This window comes from Rhinoraja longicauda, chromosome 40 (genome assembly GCF_053455715.1).
Source record: "Rhinoraja longicauda isolate Sanriku21f chromosome 40, sRhiLon1.1, whole genome shotgun sequence".
NCBI classification, from domain to species: domain Eukaryota; kingdom Metazoa; phylum Chordata; class Chondrichthyes; order Rajiformes; family Arhynchobatidae; genus Rhinoraja; species Rhinoraja longicauda.
The window spans coordinates 16559442-16582049 of record NC_135992.1 but is presented as its reverse complement, the minus strand read 5'-3'; the positions used below and the strand labels follow the sequence as shown (position 1 = coordinate 16582049).

At 49.9% G+C, this 22608-nt stretch overlaps 1 protein-coding gene across 2 annotated transcripts; it reads left to right on the top strand.

Moving 5' to 3' along the window:
- Nucleotides 1-680: 680 nt before the first annotated feature.
- On the top strand, nucleotides 681-21473 carry dnaaf3l (dynein axonemal assembly factor 3 like). 2 transcript variants are annotated; one of them, XM_078430430.1, is made up of 11 exons: nucleotides 681-770; nucleotides 1824-1966; nucleotides 3386-3479; nucleotides 3656-3813; nucleotides 6496-6672; nucleotides 7661-7783; nucleotides 13788-13910; nucleotides 14309-14567; nucleotides 17825-17939; nucleotides 18508-18582; nucleotides 21063-21473. In XM_078430430.1, the coding sequence occupies exons 1-11, from the start codon at nucleotides 689-691 to the stop codon at nucleotides 21208-21210; spliced, it is 1497 nt and encodes a 498-aa protein (XP_078286556.1). In that variant the 5' UTR covers nucleotides 681-688; the 3' UTR covers nucleotides 21211-21473. The 2 variants fall into 2 exon arrangements, with proteins under 2 accessions (XP_078286556.1, XP_078286557.1); XM_078430431.1 differs by lacking the exon at nucleotides 6496-6672.
- Nucleotides 21474-22608: the final 1135 nt, after the last annotated feature.

Below are 22608 nucleotides of genomic sequence, written 5' to 3'. Positions count from 1 at the left end.
CCCATGGTGGGACTCAAACCCTCAACATTTACGTTGTTCCCTCAGTCAGAGGGGAACATTGAAGGTAGCAGGTGGAAGTGGGTGCCAGGGCGTGCTATCCCAGGCTATGCATCTACTCACCCTCTCACTCACACTGCAGTGACAGTCCAGGGCCCACTCGACCCTCGTGGTGAACATGGACATCAGCTGCTGGTGCGTTCGTGAATCACACCGTGCAGTCCCTCTTCATGGTTTTTTACCATCAGTGAAAATTGGATGGGAAAGGTTCAGAGAGATATGTAAATGGGCCAAATGTGGGCAGGTGGGCTAGTGTGGATGGGACATCTTGGTCAGCATAGGTGAGTTGGGCCGAAGGGTCTGTTTCTGTGCTGTATGCCTCTATCCCTTGGAGTCACACAACTAGAACAACTGTTTGACTGGAGCCAGTGATGTTGGTGATACCTGTGACCGGTGGATGGAGAGTGCAACTTCTCAGATTATGGCCAAGAAAGGAGATTGAAGCCAGAGATCAATTCAGTCAAATGCAGAAGCAAGGGATCCTAACTGCAGAAATATGGTTTAATAATGTTGAGGAAAATAATGTTTCAAATTTAAAAACAGAAAACAGAACTAGAAACCTGATTCTTTGATAGACTGACGTGACGTAGTTGATGTAATTGTTGATATCTCCCCCAGGCTGCATCAAAAGATGACTGAGTGTGGGACTGGGGAAGGATTCGGAACAGTAACCTGGTGGGGGTTCAGCCCTGCAATGGATTTCCAGAAACAAGGTGAGAGCGGTTTGAAAAGCCTAAGTAAAAATAAAAAGAATCATAGAAACTTTAACTCTTTAAATTCTCTCTGTTGGTGAAGCATTGTATGGAGTGCGTGGAGGAGGTGCTTGTGGTTCAGGCTCCTAGCCTGCATCCTTTCAACATCTCAAAATCAGTTTATATTTGAGGGATGGAGCTGTGGAGAACAGGGGGGAAAGATGCAACAGCAGTATTTTAAAACAACTCTTTATCCCAAGTGTTGCTCTGAAGGTTTTGCAAATTGAAAGAGAGATGAAGGAACAGAATCCAGCTCAGAATATTTATATTTGAAAATAAATCTCTCCTCAAAAGCCTGGCATTGAAGTTTAACAAAAATACATTTAAAAGAATCTAGCATGGAAGAGAATAAATAAATATTAGAAATATCTTAGAGCATGAAGCCACTGGAACCCCTGTTGGAGTTGCCAGATCAGTCAGAGAGATAAACGTGTAAACTGTGTAAAACAATGCACTGCTCTAAGATAGACACAAAATGCTGGAGCAACTCAGCGGGACAGGCAGCATCTCTGGAGAGAAGGAATGGGTGTCGTTTTGGGTCGAGACCCTCCCTTCTCCAGACTGGAATATTTCATCTTCTGGCTTCACCGAATTCCTTTTGGGAGATACAATGGGGGATAAAATGGAGAATTTCTTATCAGAATGTAGACACAAAAAGTTGGAGTAACTCAGCGGGTCAAGAGTGTTGTATTGCCATGTGTCCCAGGTAGAACAAAGACATTCTTACTTGCAGCAGCACAACACAATATGTAAACATAGAACAATATAATTAATGAGAGAAAAAAAATCAGTGGCCAAACAGCCTCTCTGGAGAAAATCAACAGGAATTAGTTACCCCACTGAGTTACTCCAGCACTTTGTGTCTATCCTCGGTGTAAACCAGCATCTGCACTTCCTTCCAACACACGAGTTAATTATCAGAATTTATATAAATGGATAATGCCAGCTTAAAATTCAATACTAACCATTTCTGCTAATTGCCTTTAATGTAATCCTTGTTATGTTTATTCACAGGCTTATCAGCATCAATGAAGGCACTGCGCTGTAATGAAGATGGTGTCCCTGAGCTGAATATCCTGATGGTGGGTGCAGGAGATAGCCGACATCTCCTAACAACCATCTGCCAGGCTCATCGTTGGCCAGCAAGGAAGCTTCACGTAAGAACCATCACTTGGCAGATCCACTTTCCTTTCCTAAGGTCATCAATTCATGCTGAAATATGAGTCTGCTTCAGCGAAGCAACTTCAGAATATTCAAAGCAATAATTCACTTTAAACTGGTGATCTTCACTTTGGTGCACAAAACAGAAAAGTAACGTCTTTTTAAAAAGTAGTGGGAGTCTGTGTAATGTTGATCTTCAAAGTGACCCAGGTGTCCTTGTAGACATGTCCCTGAAAGTTAAGGAATATTGAACCAGGGGTAAAATCTTGGAATAAAGGAGTAGTGAACTTTGGACTAAGGAGAGGAGAGGTTTCTCTCGATGCAGAGTGTTTGCTGGAGTTCTGCACCCCTGCTGATTGTGGAGGATGTTACAGAACATTCAGAACAGAGATCATGAACCTTCTGGATATGAAGAGAAACCAATGATATAGGGATGGAGCAGGAAAACCCCTACAGAGGTGGAGGCTGAGCTATGACCAGAGGTGGAGGCTGAGCTATGACCAGAGGTGGAGGCTGAGCTATGACCAGAGGTGGAGGCTGAGCTATGACCAGAGGTGGAGGCTGAGCTAAGACCTTGATAAATGGCAGATCAGTCTCGAAGGACTAGGACCACTTGTGTGTTCTTGCAGCTCATATCTTGTTTCTTCATCCAGCTGTAGTTGCCATGGTGAGGATTTCAGCTTGGAATATTCCTTTAGGTTAAAGCAGACAATGTAAATGTTGATTGTTTTTTTTAAAAAGCACCTCTCCAATTAATGTCTCAGTCTGAAGAAGAGTCTCGACCCGAAACGTCACCCATCCCTTCTCTCCAGAGATGCTGCCTGACCCGCTGGAGTTACTCCAGCTTTTTGTGACCTGTTGCACCTTCTCACTGACTGGAGCGGAGAGACCCCACGACCTGTTGAACCTTCACACTGACTGGAGCAGCCAGTCCTCACGACCTGTTGAACCTTCACACTGACTGGAGCGGAGAGACCCCACGACCTGTTGCACCTTCTCACTGACTGGAGCAGAGAGACCCCACGACCTGTTGAACCTTCCCACTGACTGGTCCACACCGCTGCTTTATATATATCTCATTTTCAAACTATGGCAGGTGTTTACATTATTTGGGTGAGGGGCCAGTCAACCCCTTCGCAACTTAGTCATGTATTTCAGTGATTGTGCCTCAGCCGTATCTATATTTTGGCTGTTGCCGGCTCGGTGTCTGGGCCTGTGACTGAGCTATGCACCATTCCTCACTTGGCATTTAGCCAAGCAAGTTACTGTGCAGCAAGCAGGTTGCAGTGTCCACATGGTCAAGTATCCCGACATCCTCGCTGCTTCCGGAATTTACTCCAACACTGTTTAGCAGTGGATTGTGATGTGTACAATTGTAATGTGTGGAATGACGTTGTATTACTTCCTTTTGCCAGTTCTACATTGTGGAGAATAACTTGGAGCTGGTGGGGCGCCATCTTCTCTTTCTCACCATTGCTTTGGAGCGGCCAAGCGCGATGGGTTTGCAAGGTATGCTGCTCACTACTGCCCACTACTGCTCACTACTGCTCACTACTGCCCACTACTGCTCACTACTGCTCACTACTGCTCACTACTGCCCACTAAATGTCCACGCCCTTGCCAATTCCACTGCTTCCGTTTACGTCATGAACATCCATCACTGCAACTGTCTCTCCCTTTGGCAGAAAAGACTGAACTCTTCCTTGAGTTATTTGGCAATAGTCTGATCCGGAGTCAGACTGCAACCTACCTGCAGCAGAGTGCCGACAACTTCATCCATTACGTCACGGACCTCGACTGCCTCGAGAAGAAACTGCCGATGGTGGACATGTGTAGCTTAAAGGTAGGAGACCAGTCTAGTTCAAGCAAACTGGAGATGATGGAAGGCTGAAATAAGCAGAACATGCTGGACCACTCTCAGACATGGAACCTTAACTCTGGTTTGCCATCCACTGATTCTGCCTGACCCACTGAGTGTTTCCGCTTTGTTCTGTTTATAGCTTCTGGAAAGGGAATAAACGTGAAAGGAAAGCAATCCTTTTAACATAGTAGCAGGGATTTAATTTCCTTCTGATGTTATCCAGGGGCGATGCGGTGGTGCAGCGGGTAGAGCTGCTGCCTCACAGCGCCAGAGACCCGGGTTCGATCCTGACTACGGGTGCTGTCTGTACGGAGTTTGTACGTTCTCCCCGTGACCGCGTGGGTTTTCTCTTGGTGTTCCGGGTTTCGTTTATTTTAGTTCTTCCCATGATCCAAAGACGTGCAGGTTTGTAGGTGAATTGTCTTCTATAAATGATCCCTCGTGTGTAGGACAGAACTAGTGTGCGGGTGATGTGTAGGAAGGAACCAGATGCTGACTTACTCTGAAGAAGGGTCTCAACCCGAAGCGTCACCTATTCCTTCTCTCCAGAGACGTTGCCTGAGCCGCTGAGTTACTCCAGCATTTTCTGTGTATCTTTAGTGTACGGGTGATTGCTGGTCGGCAAGGCTCAGTGGGCCAAAGGGCCAGTTTCCACATTATCTCTAAATTAAACTAAACTAAATATTCAATCAAAACATGACATTCCTGGTACTTTTTAATTTCATATCATTGTGATTTAAATCTGATAACCTACTTGTGCAGTGTGCAGAGTTTACTGAAACATACATTCCCACATCATGCTTGATCAATTTGGCCTTGGTTCATTTATTTAATTATTTGTCATTTTGATAAACTTGCTGTCCGTCTTCATATCCCAGACATAGGATATCTGGAGACAAGACCACACACCAGCATTCTGCATAAATTGCATTAGTCAGTCAGACACAAACGAGCCTCTGGTCATTACTCTTTATTTTTCTCCATCCTTCATTTTCTGTTTCTCCCAAGCCTACGAAGGTTTCCTTTATTGTTGGTGAACTTCCTCCCGGTCTCTCCTTCACACATGTTCTGGCTGGATGTAGTTTAGTTTAGAGATACAGCACAGAAACAGGCCCTTCGGCCCACCGAGTCCACGCCAACCAGCGGTCCCTGCACACTAACACTAGGGACAATTTACATTTATACCAAGCCAATTAACCTACAAACCTGCACATGTCTGGAGTGTGGGAGGAAACCGGAGATCTCGGAGAAAATCCACGCGGGTCACGGGGAGAACGTACAAACTCCACACAGACAGCACCCGTAGTCGGGATGGAACCCGGGTCTCTGGCGCTGTGAGGCAGCAGCTCTACCCGCTGCACCACCGTGTAGTTATTGATTTATTTACTCCATGCTCCACTGGATGCCATGAGCTTCCTGCCAGTCTGGTCGCGATGCCCAGGGCAGTGGTTGATACTGGACCCCCGGGATCATTGCTGTTCTCTTGTTTGGTCCCGACTCCCACTAGATCAGAGCGGTGAAGAGTCAGAACCTCTTTAGCACCTAATTTATGTCCTTTTGATTCAGAACTAACAAACCTGAGGGAAACGTCCGAGTGCTGGAGGAACTCAGCAGCTCAGGCAACATCATTCCCAGAATGGCGGGACTGTCATATGTTGAAAGACTGGAGCGACTAGGCTTGTATACACTGGAATTTAGAAGAATGAGGGGATCTATTAAAACATATAAGATTATTAAGGGGTTGGACACGTTAGAGGCAGGAAACATGTTCCCAATGTTGGGGGAGTCCAGAACAAGGGGCCACAGTTTAAGAATAAGGGGTAGGCCATTTAGAAAGGAGATGAGGAAAATCTTTTTCACTCAGAGAGTTGTAAATCTGTGGAATTCTCTGCCTCAGAAGGCAGTGGAGGCTGATTCTCTGAATGCATTCAAGAGAGAGTTAGATAGAGCTCTTGATGATAGCAGAGTCAGGGGGTATGGGGAGGGGGCAGGAACGGGGTACTGATTGTGGATGATCAGCCATGATCACATTGAATGGCGGTGCTGGCTTGAAGGGCCGAATGGCCTCCTCCTGCACCTAATGTCTTTTGTCTGTGGGGGAATGAGCAGATGATGTTGTGGGTCTGGACAATTCCTCTGACTCGGAAGAAGAGACCCGACCTCAAATATTGTCTGTCCATTCTCTCCACAGATGCTGTCTGACCCGCCAAGTTCCTCCAGCACCTTGTGTTTTCTTCAGCATTCCAGCAACTGCAGCTTGTTATTCTGTGACCAACCTGAGGACTGTGCAGAGCAGGGACTGAGCTACAAGTTACCCATGGATCACTGGTTGTTCAGCAGTGACAGACACACTGTGGTACTGCTGCAACCAGCTGCAGGAAGCTTGGCATACGATCCTTGCAGCTTGATACTGTCATACACTGTCATGTGCCTGAAGAAGGGTCTCGACCAGAAACGTCACCCATTCCTTCTCTCCAGAGATGCTGCCTGTCCCGCTGAGTTACTCCAGCATTTTATGTCTATCTTTGGTTTAAACCAGCGTCTGCAGTTGCTTCCTACACACACTGTTGTATAAAAGGTGTCTCACCATCTGTTACCAAACTATATCAATGGTTGAAAGTTTGATTTTGCAGTTTTCAAATCTTCTTTGCACCTTCCTTGCAGTTTAAAGAGCGAGACCAGTTGGAGGCTATTTTTAAATTCTGGCGAGATCCAGATGCCAAGATGTTTCAGATCAGTAAGCTGTGGGATTTACGCAGCAGGCAGTACCTGGGCAATCGTTACGATTCAAGGCAAGGAGTGTATGACTGGGACCTGCACATGAAGCTGCACGACAGAGGGGTGAGTGGGAGAGTGTATCACTGGGACCTGCACATCAGGCTACAGGACAGAGGGGTGAGTGAGAGAGTGTATCATTGGGACCTGCACATGAAGCTGCACGACAGAGGGGTGAGTGGCTGGGACCTGTACATCAGGCTACAGGACAGAGGGGTGAGTGGGAGAGTGTATCACTGGGACCTGCATGTGAAGCTGTGCGACAGAGGGGTGAGTGGCTGGGACCTGTACATCAGGCTACAGGACAGAGGGGTGAGTGGGAGAGTGTATCACTGGGACCTGCACATCAGGCTACAGGACAGAGGGGTGAGTGGGAGAGTGTATCACTGGGACCTGCACATGAAGCTGTGCGACAGAGGGGTGAGTGGGAGAGTGTATCACTGGGACCTGCACATGAAGCTGTGCGACAGAGGGGTGAGTGGGAGAGTGTATCACTGGGACCTGCACATCAGGCTACAGGACAGAGGGGTGAGTGGGAGAGTGTATCACTGGGACCTGCACATGAAGCTGTGCGACAGAGGGGTGAGTGGGAGAGTGTAGCCGGCTCCATTGGTGTTGAGTTCAACCAAGATGTTTGGTGATGCAGAGGCTCGAAGCTCCCCCTCTACCATGTAAGCCTCAGCACAAGTTCTCTTTCTCTCAGCCTCGCAGTGTTAAAAACAACAATGTACAGTTTCAACACAAACCTCAACACAAGATACCAAAGCACGACAGATTCCTCAAATACTAGAAGTCTTTTGAGTGAAACAGCTCGTCACAAACAAAGCGTGATGAAGGGTCTCAATCCGAAACGTCACCCATTCCTTCTCTCCAGAGATGCTGCCTGACCCGCTGAGTTACTCCAGCATTTTGTGTCTATCTTTGGTTTAAAGCAGCATCTGCAGTTCCTTCCTACATCAATAAATGCTGGGGGGTTTTCTAATTTTACTGAGATGGATGTAAGACTCGTTGTGCTGTTCACTTTATAACATCTTATAACTTTTATTTCTTGTAGGCTAGTGTAATAAACAACCGACAGTATTATCAATGGAGGGATAAAGGCTTGGCCTTTGTGAATCGCGAGGGGCTCTATGATGTTCCTAACAAGTCGCTTGCTTCCGGCCTGCTCGTCAATTGTGTACGTTCAAGTTAAAGCAAATATCTGCTCTGTATCATTTGCAAACATTTGAAAATATTATACATTTATTAAGAAAATTAAGCAATGTCATAAGAACCATAAGGTTAGAAGAAATAGGAGCAGAATTAGGCCATTTGGCCCATCAAGTCTACTCTGCCATTCAATCATGGCTGATCTATCTCTCCCTCCCAACCCCATTCTCCCCATAACCTCAGTCACGTTTTATTAAATTTTAAATGAGAGATGTTTTACTGGCAATGAGAATGTGGAGCAGCATTCTTTAATCTTTATCATTGGTTTTGAACAAAAGAGAGAACAATTCAAGTAAGTCTGAAGAAGGGTCTCGACTGGATGTATTCAACAGAGAGAGTTAGATTTAGCTCTATGGGCTAATGGAATCAAGGGATATGGGGAGAAAGCAGGAACAGGGTATGGGTTCTGGATGATCAGCCATGATCATGTTGAATGGCGGTGCTGGCTCGAAGGACCAAATTGCCTACTCCTGCACCTATTTTCTATGTTTCTGTGACCCGAAACTACCGGTACCTCGTGCTGGTGAGGCCAGGAACAGAGAGATAGAGGGTATGAATTTATGGCTGAGGGGCTGGTGCAGAGAGCAGGGATTTAGATTTCTGGACCACTGGGATCTCTTCTGGGCTAGGGGTGACTTGTACAAAAGGGACGGGTTACATCTTAACAGCAGGGGGACAAACATTCTGGCAGGCAGGTTTGCTAGTGTGACACCTGTGGCTTTAAACTAAGTATTGGGGGGGAGGAGTTAACAAATTGTGAATATGAAGATGAGGTTAAAGGGAATACAGGAGATATTGCAAAAGACTCTCGGAAGAATGGGAACAGAAGTTCTAGAGGGGAAAAGAAATTAAGGGCAGGGCCAATTGTGACCGATGTGAGAGGGGAGGTAAATACAGAAGTTAAAGTGTTGTACTTAAATGCGCGTAGAGAGGAAAGAGAGCTTGAGGCTCAGTTAGTCATGGGCAAGTATGATGTTGTAGGGATCACTGAGACATGGCTACAAGAGGACCAGGGCTGGGAACTGAATATTCAGGGGTACACAACGTATAGAAAAGACAGACAGGTGGGCAGAGGGGGTGGGGTTGCTCTGATGGTAAGGAATGATATTCATTCCCTTGCAAGGGGTGACATAGAATCAGGAGATGTTGAATCAGTATGGATAGAAATGAGAAATTGTAAGGGTAAAAAGACCCTAATGGGAGTTATCTATAGGCCCCCAAACAGTAGCCTCGATATAGGGTGCAAGTTGAATCAGGAGATAAAATTGGCGTGTCAAAAATGTAATGCTACGGTGGTTATTGGAGATTTCAACATGCAGGTAGACTGGGAAAATCAGGTTGGAAATGGACCCCAGGAAAGAGAGTTTGTAGAGTGCCTCCGAGATGGATTCTTGGAACAGCTTGTACTGGAGCCTACCAGGGAGAAGGCAATTCTGGATTTAGTGTTGTGTAATGATCCTGATCTGATAAGGGGACTAGAGGTAAAAGAGCCATTAGGAGGCAGTGATCACAACATGATAAGTTTTACTCTGCAAATGGAAAGGCAGAAGGGAAAATCGGAAGTGTCAGTATTACAGTATAGCAAAGGGGATTACAGAGGCATGAGGCAGGAGCTGGCCAAAATTGACTGGAAGGAGGCCCTAGCAGGGAAGACGGTAGAACAGCAATGGCAGGTATTCCTGGGAATAATGCAGAGGTTGCAGGATCAATTTATTCCAAAGAGGCGGAAAGACTCTAAGGGGAGTAAGAGACACCTGTGGCTGACAAGGGAAGTCAGGGACAGCATAAAAATTAAGGAGAGGAAGTATAACATAGCAAAGAAGAGTGGGAAGACAGAGGATTGGGACTCTTTTAAAGAGCAACAAAAGTTAACCAAAAAGGCAATACGGGGAGAAAAGATGAGGTACGAGGGTAAACTAGCCAATAATATAAAGGAGGATAGCGAAAGTTTTTTTAGGTACGTGAAGAGGAAAAAAATAGTCAAGGCAAATGTGGGTCCCTTGAAGACAGAAGCAGGGGAATTTATTATGGGGAACAAAGAAATGGCAGACGAGTTAAACCGTTACTTTGGATCTGTCTTCACTGAGGAAGATACACACAATCTCCCAAATGTTCTAGGGGCCGGAGAACCTAGGGTGATGGAGGAACTGAAGGAAATCCACATTAGGCAGGAAATGGTTTTGGGTAGACTGATGGGACTGAAGGCTGATAAATCCCCAGGGCCTGATGGTCTGCATCCCAGGGTACTTAAGGAGGTAGCTCTAGAAATAGTGGAAGCATTGGAGATCATTTTTCAATGTTCTATAGATTCAGGATCAGTTCCTGTGGATTGGAGGATAGCAAATGTTATCCCACTTTTTAAGAAAGGAGGGAGAGAGAAAACGGGTAATTATAGACCAGTTAGTCTGACATCAGTGGTGGGGAAGATGCTGGAGTCAATTATAAAAGACGAAATTGCTGAGCATTTGGATAGCAGTAACAGCATGGATTTACGAAGGGGAAATCATGCTTGACAAATCTACTGGAATTTTTTGAGGATGTAACTAGGAAAATTGACAGGGGAGAGTCAGTGGATGTGGTGTACCTCGACTTTCAGAAATCCTTCGACAAGGTCCCACATAGGAGATTAGTGGGCAAAATTAGGGCACATGGTATTGGGGGTAGGGTACTGACATGGATAGAAAATTGGTTGACAGACAGAAAGCAAAGAGTGGGGATAAATGGGTCCCTTTCGGAATGGCAGGCAGTGACCAGTGGGGTACTGCAAGGCTCGGTGCTGGGACCCCAGCTATTTACGATATACATTAATGACTTAGACGAAGGGATTAAAAGTACCATTAGCAAATTTGCAGATGATACTAAGCTGGGGGGTAGTGTGAATTGTGAGGAAGATGCAATAAGGCTGCAGGGTGACTTGGACACGTTGTGTGAGTGGGCGGATACATGGCAGATGCAGTTTAATGTAGATAAGTGTGAGGTTATTCACTTTGGAAGTAAGAATAGAAAGGCAGATTATTATCTGAATGGTGTCAAGTTAGGAGGAGGGGGAGTTCAACGAGATCTGGGTGTCCTAGTGCATCAGTCAATGAAAGGAAGCATGCAGGTACAGCAGGCAGTGAAGAAAGCCAATGGAATGTTGGCCTTCATAACAAGAGGAGTTGAGTATAGGAGCAAAGAGGTCCTTCTACAGTTGTACCGGGCCCTGGTGAGACCGCACCTGGAGTACTGTGTGCAGTTTTGGTTTCCAAATTTGAGGAAGGATATTCTTGCTATGGAGGGCGTGCAGCGTAGGTTCACTAGGTTAATTCCCGGAATGGCGGGACTGTCGTATGTTGAAAGGCTGGAGCGATTGGGCTTGTATACACTGGAATTTAGAAGGATGAGGGGGGATCTTATTGAAACATATAAGATAATTAGGGGATTGGACACATTAGAGGCAGGAAACATGTTCCCAATGTTGGGGGAGTCCAGAACAAGGGGCCACAGTTTAATAATAAGGGGTAGGCCATTTAGAACGGAGATGAGGAAGAACTTTTTCAGTCAGAGAGTGGTGAAGGTGTGGAATTCTCTGCCTCAGAAGGCAGTGGAGGCCAGTTCGTTGGATGCTTTCAAGAGAGAGCTGGATAGAGCTCTTAAGGATAGCGGAGTGAGGGGGTATGGGGAGAAGGCAGGAACGGGGTACTGATTGAGAGTGATCAGCCATGATCGCATTGAATGGCGGTGCTGGCTCAAAGGGCTGAATGGCCTCCTCCTGCACCTATTGTCTATTGAAACGTCACCCGTTCCTCTCTTCAGAGATGCTGCCTGACCCGCTGAGTTACTCCAGCACTCTGTGAAACGTCACCTATCCATGTTCTCCACAGATGCTGCCTGACCCGCTGAGTTACTCCAGCACTCTGTGAAACGTCACCCATCCATGTTCTCCACAGATGCTGCCTGACCCGCTGAGTTACTCCAGCACTCTGTGTCTATCTTCAAGTTGACAAAGAGTTGGCCGATACTAATCACTTGTCATCAGGAGGACTGATTCTCATCTATTTAAAGAAAGGACTACTCTCTTGTTAATTGGGAGTTCACAGCAACACAACAGCATTAGATAAACGGATTAGAGGGGATTAGAAAAAGCTGCTCATCACAAAGACAGATAATGAGCTCTGTGTTTATCTCGGCTTGCTGGAGAATCTCTTAGATGTGCAGATCAACTGGAAAGTAGGCAGCAAAAGGGCAAACTGAAACAGAAACCAAATAAATCTTTTGCACTGTACATCGGTACATAATAAACTAAACTGAAACTGAAGGAATAGAAATCTAAATCTTGAGTTTAGAAAGTAACTGAGAGGGTGGCTGATCCTGGGTATGGACAGTCATATGGCCATGTGATAGAAAGAGAATTAGACCATTCGGCCCATCAACTCTACTCCAGTATTCAATCATGGCTGAACTATCTCTCCCTCCTAACCCCATTCTCCTGCCTTCTCCCCATAAACTCTGACACCCATATTAATCAAGAATCTATCTATCTGTGCCTTAAATATATCCACTGACTTGCCCTCCACAGCGTTCTGTGGCAAAAAATTCCACAGATTCACCACCCTCTGACTAAAGAAATGGACTCATCTCCATTCTAAAGGTATAATATTTGTTCCTGAGGCTGTGCCCTCTGGTCCTAGACTCTCCCACTAGTGGAAACATCCTCTCCACATCCACTCTATCCAGGCCACTCACTATTCGGTAAGTTTCAATGAGGTCCCCCCTCATCCTTCTAAACTCCAGCAAGTACATGCCCATCTATCTGTGCCTTAAATATATCTACTGATTTGGCCTCCACAGCCTTCTGTGGCAAAGAATTCCACTTACTGTATGCCCTCTGTCTCTCCCTCTCCCCCTCTCCCTCTCTCCCTCTCTCCCTCTCCCCCTCCCTCTCTCTCTCCCTCCCCCTTCCTCTCCCCCTCTCCCCCTCTCCCCCTCTCCCCCTCTCCCTCTCTCCCTCTCCCCCTCCCTCCCCCTCTCTGTGGCAGCTGTGTGGTGCCAGTCAGTGAGTGACGTGAGGATAGTGCCTTGTAGCTGAGGCAGAGCAGTGCGTGGGAAGCTGGTTCAATCTCTCTCCCCCTCTCCCTCTCCCCCCCTCTCTCCCTCTCCCCCTCTCCCTCTCCCTCTCCCCCTCTCTCTCCCTCCCCCTCTCTGTGGCAGCTGTGTGGTGCCAGTCAGTGAGTGACTGACGTGAGGATAGTGCCTTGTAGCTGCAGCACAGCAGTGCGTGGGAAGTTGGTTCAATCTCTCCCCCTCTCCCCCTCCCTCTCCCCCTCTCCCTCTCCCTCTCTCCCCCTCTCTCTCCCTCCCCCTCTCTGTGGCAGCTGTGAGGTGCCAGTCAGTGAGTGACTGACGTGAGGATAGTGCCTTGTAGCTGCAGCACAGCAGTGCGTGGGAAGTTGGTTCAATCTCTCTCTCCCGTGGGGCCGCGGAGGTTGTCACTCACAGCATCGTTTGAAGCAGCAGCCACTTAATGCTGCTGCACTCCTGGTATGTTTTGACAATTTCACCATATGTTTGAGGTGTCTTAATTTGGCACTTGCACTGCAAATTAACGCATTCAAGCAACAAACGTGGGACAATCCAATTTCTAAGATAGACACAAAATGCTGGAGTAACTCAGCGAGTCAGGCAGCATCTCTGGAGAGAAGGAATGGGTGACGTTTCGGGTCGAGACCCTTCCTCAGCCTCAAGTCTTGTTCAGGTTTGAAGAAGGGTCTCAACCCGAAACGTCACCCATTCCTTCTCTCCAGAGATGCTGCCTGTCCCGCTGAGTTACTCCAGCATTTTGTGTCTATCTTCGATTTAAACCAGCGTCTGCAGTTCCTTCGTACATAATCCCATTTCTTGACAGGTTGGCAGAAGTATTTTAGTCTCAGCACCATGACCAAGGATCAATTATTTTCCCAAATTCTTTAAACGACTGCATGCTTTTCTTGCAGAAAGGAGAGAAGATTGCAGCCCGTGGTTTCTGGGGAGACATTGTTACGAGTCCATATGTTGCATACGGAATTGTTAGTGAAGAAGGATCACTTCTGAAGAAAGCAAATGGCATCTATGTGAAGGTAAAGAATATATACCATAGGTATAAAGAAATGGTACAGCTTAAACCCTTTGTTCCTAGAGGAATGAGTGAACGAATGAATGAATGATACAATATGATACGCGAGTGCACTCAGCCTGATAAAGGATCCTAGGATTAAATATTGACCACTATTGGTTCTGGCTTTTAATGGTCAATGTGGCCTCATGTCTTCCTGCTGTAGGAGTGGTTGTGTTTCCTGAATGAGACTGTGGATCAAGGTAAGTCCACAATCTTACCTGGTGCAGGTTAGGGCCATAACACTGGTCCAACTAGACTAAGGTTGAGAATGTAATTCACTGAGCTACCTGTGCAAACTGCGATGTACACGCATATCTTTGTCATGGATACAAGAATGTTGCTCGTGTTTCTGTTCTGCAGACCGCACAGGATATCTCTCAGTACAACGTGACAGCTTTGTTCCATGAACTGCTCAGTAAGGAGAGGTATGTACTGCTGCCACAGCCAAAGGAAGAGGCCTCTCTGAGTGAGGTAACAGAAGATGAAGCTGAGGAGCTGGAAGAGGCTTCTCGCACAAGGAGCAAACCAGCTGGTGAAAGTGAGCAGACTGTGACAGAGGGCCAAGCACTGAACCAAAGCCCTGAACCAGTGGTGGACAGCACCGGGCCGACTGAATACGGTACGGTTCACAGTCTACACGGGGAAGGGGATGTAACACCACTTCTCCAGGGCATGTTGCCACTAATGATTTACTGTGTTCTTTGGATTTGTGTAGGTTGCATATTGAGCATGAGCCATCAGATTCATTATATGTGCAGGAAAGAACTGCAGACACCGGTTTACACCGAAGACAGACACAAAATGCTGCAGTAACTCAGCGGGACAGGCAGCATCTCTGGAGAGAAGGAATGTGTGACGTTTCAGGTCAAGACCCTTCTTCAGCTTCGACCCGAAACGTTACCCATTCCTTCACTCCAGAGATGCTGCCTGTCCTGTTGAGTTACTCCAGCATTTTGTGTCTACCATTCATTGTATGTTGACCATGATATATCTCTGGGCTAGTGCACAACACGAGGAAATATATCAAAACAGTGTTGCTGCTCTGGCTCAGAATGATTCTCTCTCTCAGTTCCAGTTCCCCTGAACACATCATGCATGGACATACCTTACTTACATAGTCTGTGCAGGACATGAGGAAAGTTGTTTAACTCAGTCGGGAGGGTTTAATTGTCAAATGTATTGAAATGGGACACTGAAATCCTTACTTGCAGCAGCAACAGGTCTGTCAACACAGTAAGCAACAGGTAACATCATGAACAAAGAAAAGACAATGAATAAAAAAACCCCAATACAGTGCAACATAAAACAAAGCTGGAAGCCCCTGGTGTACCAAAGGCAGTTCATGGTCCTTAGTTTAGTTGGAGTTTGTCGTGTTCTATAACCTGATGGTTGTGGGGAAGAAAGAAGCTGTTCCTGAACCTGGACGTTACAGGTTTCAGACTTCAAAACCTTATTACTGATGGCAGGAGTGAGATGAGAGTGTGGCCAGGGTGGTGTGGGTCATTGTGTGTGTGGCCAGGGTGGTGTGGGTCATTGTGAGCGTGGCCAGGGTGGTGTGGGTCATTGGGTGTGTGGTCAGGGTGGTGTGGGTCATTGGGTGTGTGGCCAGGGTGGTGTGGGTCATTGTGTGTGTGGCCAGGGTGGTGTGGGTCATTGGGTGTGTGGCCAGGGTGGTGTGGGTCATTGTGTGTGTGGCCAGGGTGGTGTGGGTCATTGGGTGTGTGGCCAGGGTGGTGTGGGTCATTGTGTGTGTGGCCAGGGTGGTGTGGGTCATTGGGTGTGTGGCCAGGGTGGTGTGGGTCATTGGGTGTGTGGCCAGGGTGGTGTGGGTCAGTGGGTGTGTGGTCAGGGTGGTGTGGGTCATTGGGTGTGTGGCCAGGGTGGTGTGGGTCATTGGGTGTGTGGCCAGGGTGGTGTGGGTCATTGTGTGTGTGGGTCATTGGGAGCGTGGCCAGGGTGGTGTGGGTCATTGTGAGCGTGGCCAGGGTGGTGTGGGTCATTGTGAGCGTGGCCAGGGTGGTGTGGGTCATTGGGTGTGTGGCCAGGGTGGTGTGGGTCATTGTGTGCGTGGCCAGGGTGGTGTGGGTCATTGGGTGTGTGGCCAGGGTGGTGTGGGTCAGTGAGAGTGTGGCCAGGGTGGTGTGGGTCATTGGGTGTGTGGCCAGGGTGGTGTGGGTCATTGTGAGCGTGGCCAGGGTGGTGTGGGTCATTGGGTGTGTGGCCAGGGTGGTGTGGGTCAGTGAGAGTGTGGCCAGGGTGGTGTGGGTCATTGTGTGTGTGGCCAGGGTGGTGTGGGTCATTGGGTGTGTGGCCAGGGTGGTGTGGGTCATTGTGTGTGTGGGTCATTGGGAGCGTGGCCAGGGTGGTGTGGGTCATTGTGAGCGTGGCCAGGGTGGTGTGGGTCATTGTGAGCGTGGCCAGGGTGGTGTGCGTCATTGGGTGTGTGGGTCAGGGTGGTGTGGGTCATTGGGTGTGTGGCCAGGGTGGTGTGGGTCATTGTGAGCGTGGCCAGGGTGGTGTGGGTCATTGGGTGTGTGGCCAGGGTGGTGTGGGTCATTGTGAGCGTGGCCAGGGTGGTGTGGGTCATTGGGTGTGTGGCCAGGGTGGTGTGGGTCAGTGAGAGTGTGGCCAGGGTGGTGTGGGTCATTGGGTGTGTGGCCAGGGTGGTGTGGGTCATTGTGAGCGTGGCCAGGGTGGTGTGGGTCATTGTGTGTGTGGCCAGGGTGGTGTGGGTCAGTGAGAGTGTGGCCAGGGTGGTGTGGGTCAGTGAGAGTGTGGCCAGGGTGGTGTGGGTCATTGGGTGTGTGGGTCAGGGTGGTGTGGGTCATTGGGTGTGTGGCCAGGGTGGTGTGGGTCATTGGGAGCGTGGCCAGGGTGGTGTGGGTCATTGGGTGTGGCCAGGGTGGTGTGGGTCAGTGAGAGTGTGGCCAGGGTGGTGTGGGTCATTGGGTGTGTGGGTCAGGGTGGTGTGGGTCATTGTGAGTGTGGCCAGGGTGGTGTGGGTCATTGGGTGTGTGGCCAGGGTGGTGTGGGTCATTGGGTGTGGCCAGGGTGGTGTGGGTCATTGGGTGTGTGGCCAGGGTGGTGTGGGTCAGTGGGAGTGTGGCCAGGGTGGTGTGAGTCTCTGATGATGCTGGCTGCCTGTATGTGGCAGCATCACCTATAGATCCCTTCGATGGTGGGGAGGTCGGTACCCGTGAGATCTTCGATGGTGGGGAGGTCAGTACCTGTGAGGGACCTTCGATGGTGGGGAGGTCGGTACCCATGAGGGACCTTCGATGGTGGGGAGGTCAGTACCTGTGAGGGACCTTCGATGGTGGGGAGGTCGGTACCTGTGAGGGACCTTCGATGGTGGGGAGGTCGGTACCTGTGAGGGACCTTCGATGGTGGGGAGGTCGGTACCTGTGAGGGACCTTCGATGGTGGGGAGGTCGGTACCCATGAGGGACCTTCGATGGTGGGGAGGTCGGTACCCGTGAGATCTTCGATGGTGGGGAGGTCAGTACCTGTGAGGGACCTTCGATGGTGGGGAGGTCGGTACCTGTGAGGGACCGGGCAGTGTCCACCACGTTGTGTAATTTCTGACACATATCCGGGCCAAGTTGCCAAACCTGTGATGCCACCTGCCAATATGCTCTAGACAGACACAGAAAGCTGGCGTAACTCAGCGGGACAGGCAGCATCTCTGGAGGGAAGGAATGGGTGACGTTTTGGGTCGAGACCCTTCAATATGCTCTCTACTGTACATCTGTAAAAGATCAAGAGAGTATTTGTCGACATACAGAATATTGTGATGATTTATCGTGATTATTTTAACCTTGGGCTTGGGTTTGTAAAATTGTCAGTGAATTCAATAACTATTTTTTCCTTCCATCAGATTACCTCCCACTGCCTGACGTAAAAATTCATTTCCTACCGTTAAACTGTGTGACAGAGCTTCATAACAGGAGCAGTTACCGAAACCTGTTCAATGTGATCTACGTCTCCTGTAGGTGAGCAGATACCTGCGTTGTGTGTTGGTTTGGCTTTGCTGCACATTCGGTGCCGACACCTTCACTGTGGACCACCCGCTTCTTGCATCTCGTGTCTTCCATATTTCCCTTCGTAACTGCTTTCTGTCATTAATTTTCTCATTTTTGTGGTTTGTGCTCTCTCTCACTTTCTAGCGATTCTCTCTTTAGACTTCACTTTAGACTTTAGAGATACAGCGGGGAAACAGGCCCTTCGGCCCATCGAGTCCGCGCCGCCCAGCGATCACCCCGTACACTAACTCTATCCTGCACACACTGGGGACAATGTTTACCGAAGCCAATTAACCTACAAACCTGTTTGTCTTTGGAGTGTGGGAGGAAACCAGAGGACCTGGAGGAAACCCACGCAGTCACAGGTAGAGCGTGCAAACTCCGTATAGACAGCACCTGTAGGTCAGGATGGAACCCGGGACTCTGACGCTGTGAGGCAGCAGCTCTACCTCTATGCCACTGTGCCGCCCACTCTCACTGCTGCCTGCTGCCTTTCTACCATGTTGTGTTTGATTCTCTTTACCTGTCTTTCCACCAGCATGGTCCACCAGTTACAGCCAGAGCTGCAGCAGATGGCTGCCCCTCGAGCAACTCTCATTGTGGAATTGACAAAGTAAGTGTTTTGTGGCTTTGATACTTCACCTGAGACCTTGTACTGATGTGACTTTAAGCCCTTCTCATAAGGTCATCAGTGACAGGAGCAGAATCAGGCCTGTCAACCCGTCAGGTCTACTCCGCTATTCAATCACGGCTGATCTATCTCTCCCTCCTAACCCCATTCTCCTGCCTTCTCCCCATAACCCCTGACACCCGCACTAATCAACAATCTATCTATCTTGAATTCCACTGATTCACTGAGCCCTGAAATAAACAGAAGGGATCCAGTGCATGGAGCGTGTGGGGGGGGGGGGGGACACTGGGTGGGAGGGGGGTGGGATAAGGTTGGGGGGGGTGGGGTAAGGTTGGGGGGGGTGAGAGGGGGGTGGGGTAAGATTGGGGGGGTGAGGCTAAGGTGGGGGGGTGAGAGGGGGTGGGATAAGGTTGGGGGGGTGAGAGGGGGGTGGGGGTACGGTTGGGGCGCTGGGGCTAAGGTGGGGGGTGGGGGGGTGAGGGGGGTGGGGTAAGGTTGGGGGGGTGAGAGGGGGTGGGGTAAGGTTGGGGGGGTGAGAGGGGGGTGGGGGTAAGGTTGGGGGAGTGGGGGTAAGGTGGGGGGGCGAGAGGGTGTGGGGTAAGGTTGGGGGGTGGGGGGTAAGATTGGGGAGGTGGGGGTAAGGTGGGGGGGCGAGAGGGTGTGGGGTAAGGTTGGGGGGTAAGGTTGGGGGGTAAGGTTGGGGGGGTGGGGGTAAGGTTGGGGGGGTGAGAGGGGGGTGGGGGTAAGGTTGGGGGGGGTAAGGTTGGGGGGGGGGTTAAGGTTGGGGGGTGGGGTTAAGGTTGGGGGGGTAAGGTTGGGGGGTGGGGTTAAGGTTGGGGGGTGGGGGTAAGGTTGGGGGGTGGGGTTAAGGTTGGGGGGTGGGGTTAAGGTTGGGGGGGTAAGGTTGGGGGGTGGGGTTAAGGTTGGGGGGGTGGGGGTAAGGTTGGGGGGTGGGGTTAAGGTTGGGGGGGTAAGGTTGGGGGGGGGGTTAAGGTTGGGGGGTGGGGTTAAGGTTGGGGGGTTAAGGTTGGGGGGTGGGGGTAAGGTTGGGGGGTGGGTTAAGGTTGGGGGGGTGGGGGTAAGGTTGGGGTGGTGAGAGGGGGGTGGGGGTAAGGTTGGGGGGGTGGGGGTAAGGTTGGGGGGGTGAGGGGGTGGGGGTAAGGTTGGGGGGGGGGGGTGAGGGGGGAGTAAGGTTGGGGGTATGAGAGGGGCGTGGGGGTAAGGTTGGGGGGGGGGGTGAGGGGGGGAGTAAGGTTGGGGGGGTGAGAGGGGCGTGGGGGTAAGGTTGGGGGGGTGGGGGTAAGGTTGGGGGGGGGTGAGGGGGGGAGTAAGGTTAGGGGGGTGAGAGGGGCGTGGGGGTAAGGTTGGGGGGGTGAGGGGGAGGTGGGGGCAAGGTTGGGGGGCTGAGAGGGGGGTGGGGTAAGATGGGGGGGGTGAGGGGGGGAGTAAGGTTGGGGTAAGGAGAGGGGGGTGAGAGGGGGGTGAGGTAAGGTTGGGGGGGTGAGAGGGGGGTGGGGGTAAGGTGGGGGGGTGAGAGGGGTTGGGGGTAAGGTGGGGGGGTGAGGGGGGTGGGGTAAGGAAGACCAGGGTCTGTAGGAGGAGATTGAGGGATGGAGGAGGGGAGGGGGTGCGGGTGGGGGTGAGGGGGAGGGGGTGCGGGTGAGGGGGTGGGGGTGGGGGTGTGAGGGTGAGGGGGTGCGGGTGAGGGGGTGCGGGTGAGGGGGTGAGGGGGTGGGGGTGAGGGGGTGCGGGTGGGGTTGAGGGGGTGTGGGTGGGGGTGAGGGGGTGGGGGTGAGGGGGTGGGGGTGAGGGGGTGTGGGTGGGGGTGAGGGGGTGGGGGTGGGGGTGAGGGGGTGAGGGTGAGGGGGTGCGGGTGGGGGTGGGGGTGAGGGTGAGGGGGTGTGGGTGAGGATTTACCATTCGTGTGGCGTGTTGTGGAACTACGTGGGCAGAGCAGGAGCCCGGCACCTGTAGTTTGCATCCAGTGTTGTTCAAGATTCAAGATTCAAGATTCAAGATAGCTTTATTTGTCATCCAATATTGGACGAAATTCAGTCACCCACAGTCCAACAATAAAAGCATTAAATAGGCATTAAAATTACATAACCCCAAAAACACACAAAAAAAGAAACATCCATCAAAGAAACATCCATCACAGTGAGTCTCCTCCAGTCCTCTCCTCACTGTGATGGAAGGCCACAATGTCTTTCCCTTCTCCTGCCGTCTTCTCCCGCGGCCAGGTTGTTGTGGTTGTCCCCCGGCTCCTTCCCCTCTGCTCTTTCAATCCAGTTGCAGGGTCCCACCCACCCCGTCATGTTGACTGCCCAGTCCTTCCACAGATGCTGCCTGACCCACTGTGATCTTCCACTTACTCCCGGTTCTTTGCTCTGAAACTGTTGAGCCTGACTCGGCACCGACACGGATGAGGGTTTGCAGTGAGGTGTGGCGTTGTGTCTTGTCAGGTTCATGTTGGATTTGCGGAGTGAGACAGTGGGCAGGTTTGCCGATCGTGCCGCTGAGCTGGCAGCCGGCGCTGGCTTCCTGCCGTTCGGGAGTGTGGACAGTGAGAGAGATGCTTTTGCACGGTTTGAACTAAAAGAGGACCCGTAACTCTCGTCGTCTGTGGTGAGGCAGCGATGAACCAGACAGACCGTCCACATCAATGTCTCCACTGGCAAGTACCCATCGCCCAGAAGCTTCAAACACTGGCGGTGGCTCCAATATCAGTCACTCCAAGGAAATCTGAAAACAAACTGCTGGAGGGATCCTCATTGCAAGAACACAGTGCACGATGGAGCACCTTGTCCATTACATCTTCTGCATCTAAGCTTGGGTCTTGAATCTGTAGTGCTGAATAAAGATAGATAAACGTTGACATCCGACAGTGTGAACATTCCATCCCATTAAGACAAAGTTATAGTGTGATGTACCTGAAATAATAACAGCCAGAATCAGTGAACAAAGTTTGTCAAGTCTGCCCCTCTACTGGTCAATGTTCCTCCTTGACTTTGTGTACATGCAGGTGTCCCTGACGTCAGTGTACACGTCTCTGTGTTCCCACACTCCAAAGACATACAGGTTTGTAGGTTAATTGGCATTGGTAAAAATTGTAAATTGTCCTTTGTGTGTAGGATAGCGTAAGTGTACAAGGATCACTGGTCAGCATGGACTCGGTGGGCCGAAGGGCCTGTTTCTGCGGCAACGACCAGCGAGCAGTCCTGAGCCCGCTACCTCACTGGTGACCCTCAGACTATCTTTAATCAGACTTTCCTGGACTTTACCTTGTACTAAACGTTATTCCCTTTATCATGTATTTGTACAATGTGGACGGCTCGATTGTAATCATGTACAGGCTTTCCTCTGACAAGAAAAGCTTGCAAGAAAAGCTTTTCACTGTATCTCGGTACACATGACAATAAGCTGAATTAAACTCATGTTACAGGGCCCATTGCACAAAGAACAACGTGCTGGCCAACACCAAGTCATACAAGACTTTCTATATGAGAGTGCAGTACCTCACGATGCCACAGTGTGGTGCTGCTGGGCACTGGGCTTGGTTCTTGGTCCAAACTGGAGGTGGCAGAGTGTGGACTTCAGCAAGAAGGGCTTCTTGGAGAAGAAGAGCTGCCTTAAATGTAGTCGCGTGTGGTTGAGTAACTATAGGAGGGTGAAGACTATTCCATGCTTTAATTGTGTGAGGGAAGAATGAATTGCTGTACACGTCTGTCTTGATAGCTGGTATCTCAAATTGAATCAAATGCCCTCGTCTACGTTTGGTGATAGGTTCTCCTGACGTGTTTGGTGTAGATGTGGTAATCTATGTCGATCTGACCATTTAACATTTAACTCCAACACTGTGAGAGCTTTGTATTAGGACAGTGGAGGTTCTGTGGCCAAACGGTCATCGTGCCATCTGTGAACAAGCGGCTGCACTGGGCAGGGTCAGTGTATGGGCAGGGGGTGTGTGGGCAGGGGGGTGTATGGGCAGGGGGGTGTATGGGCAGGGTC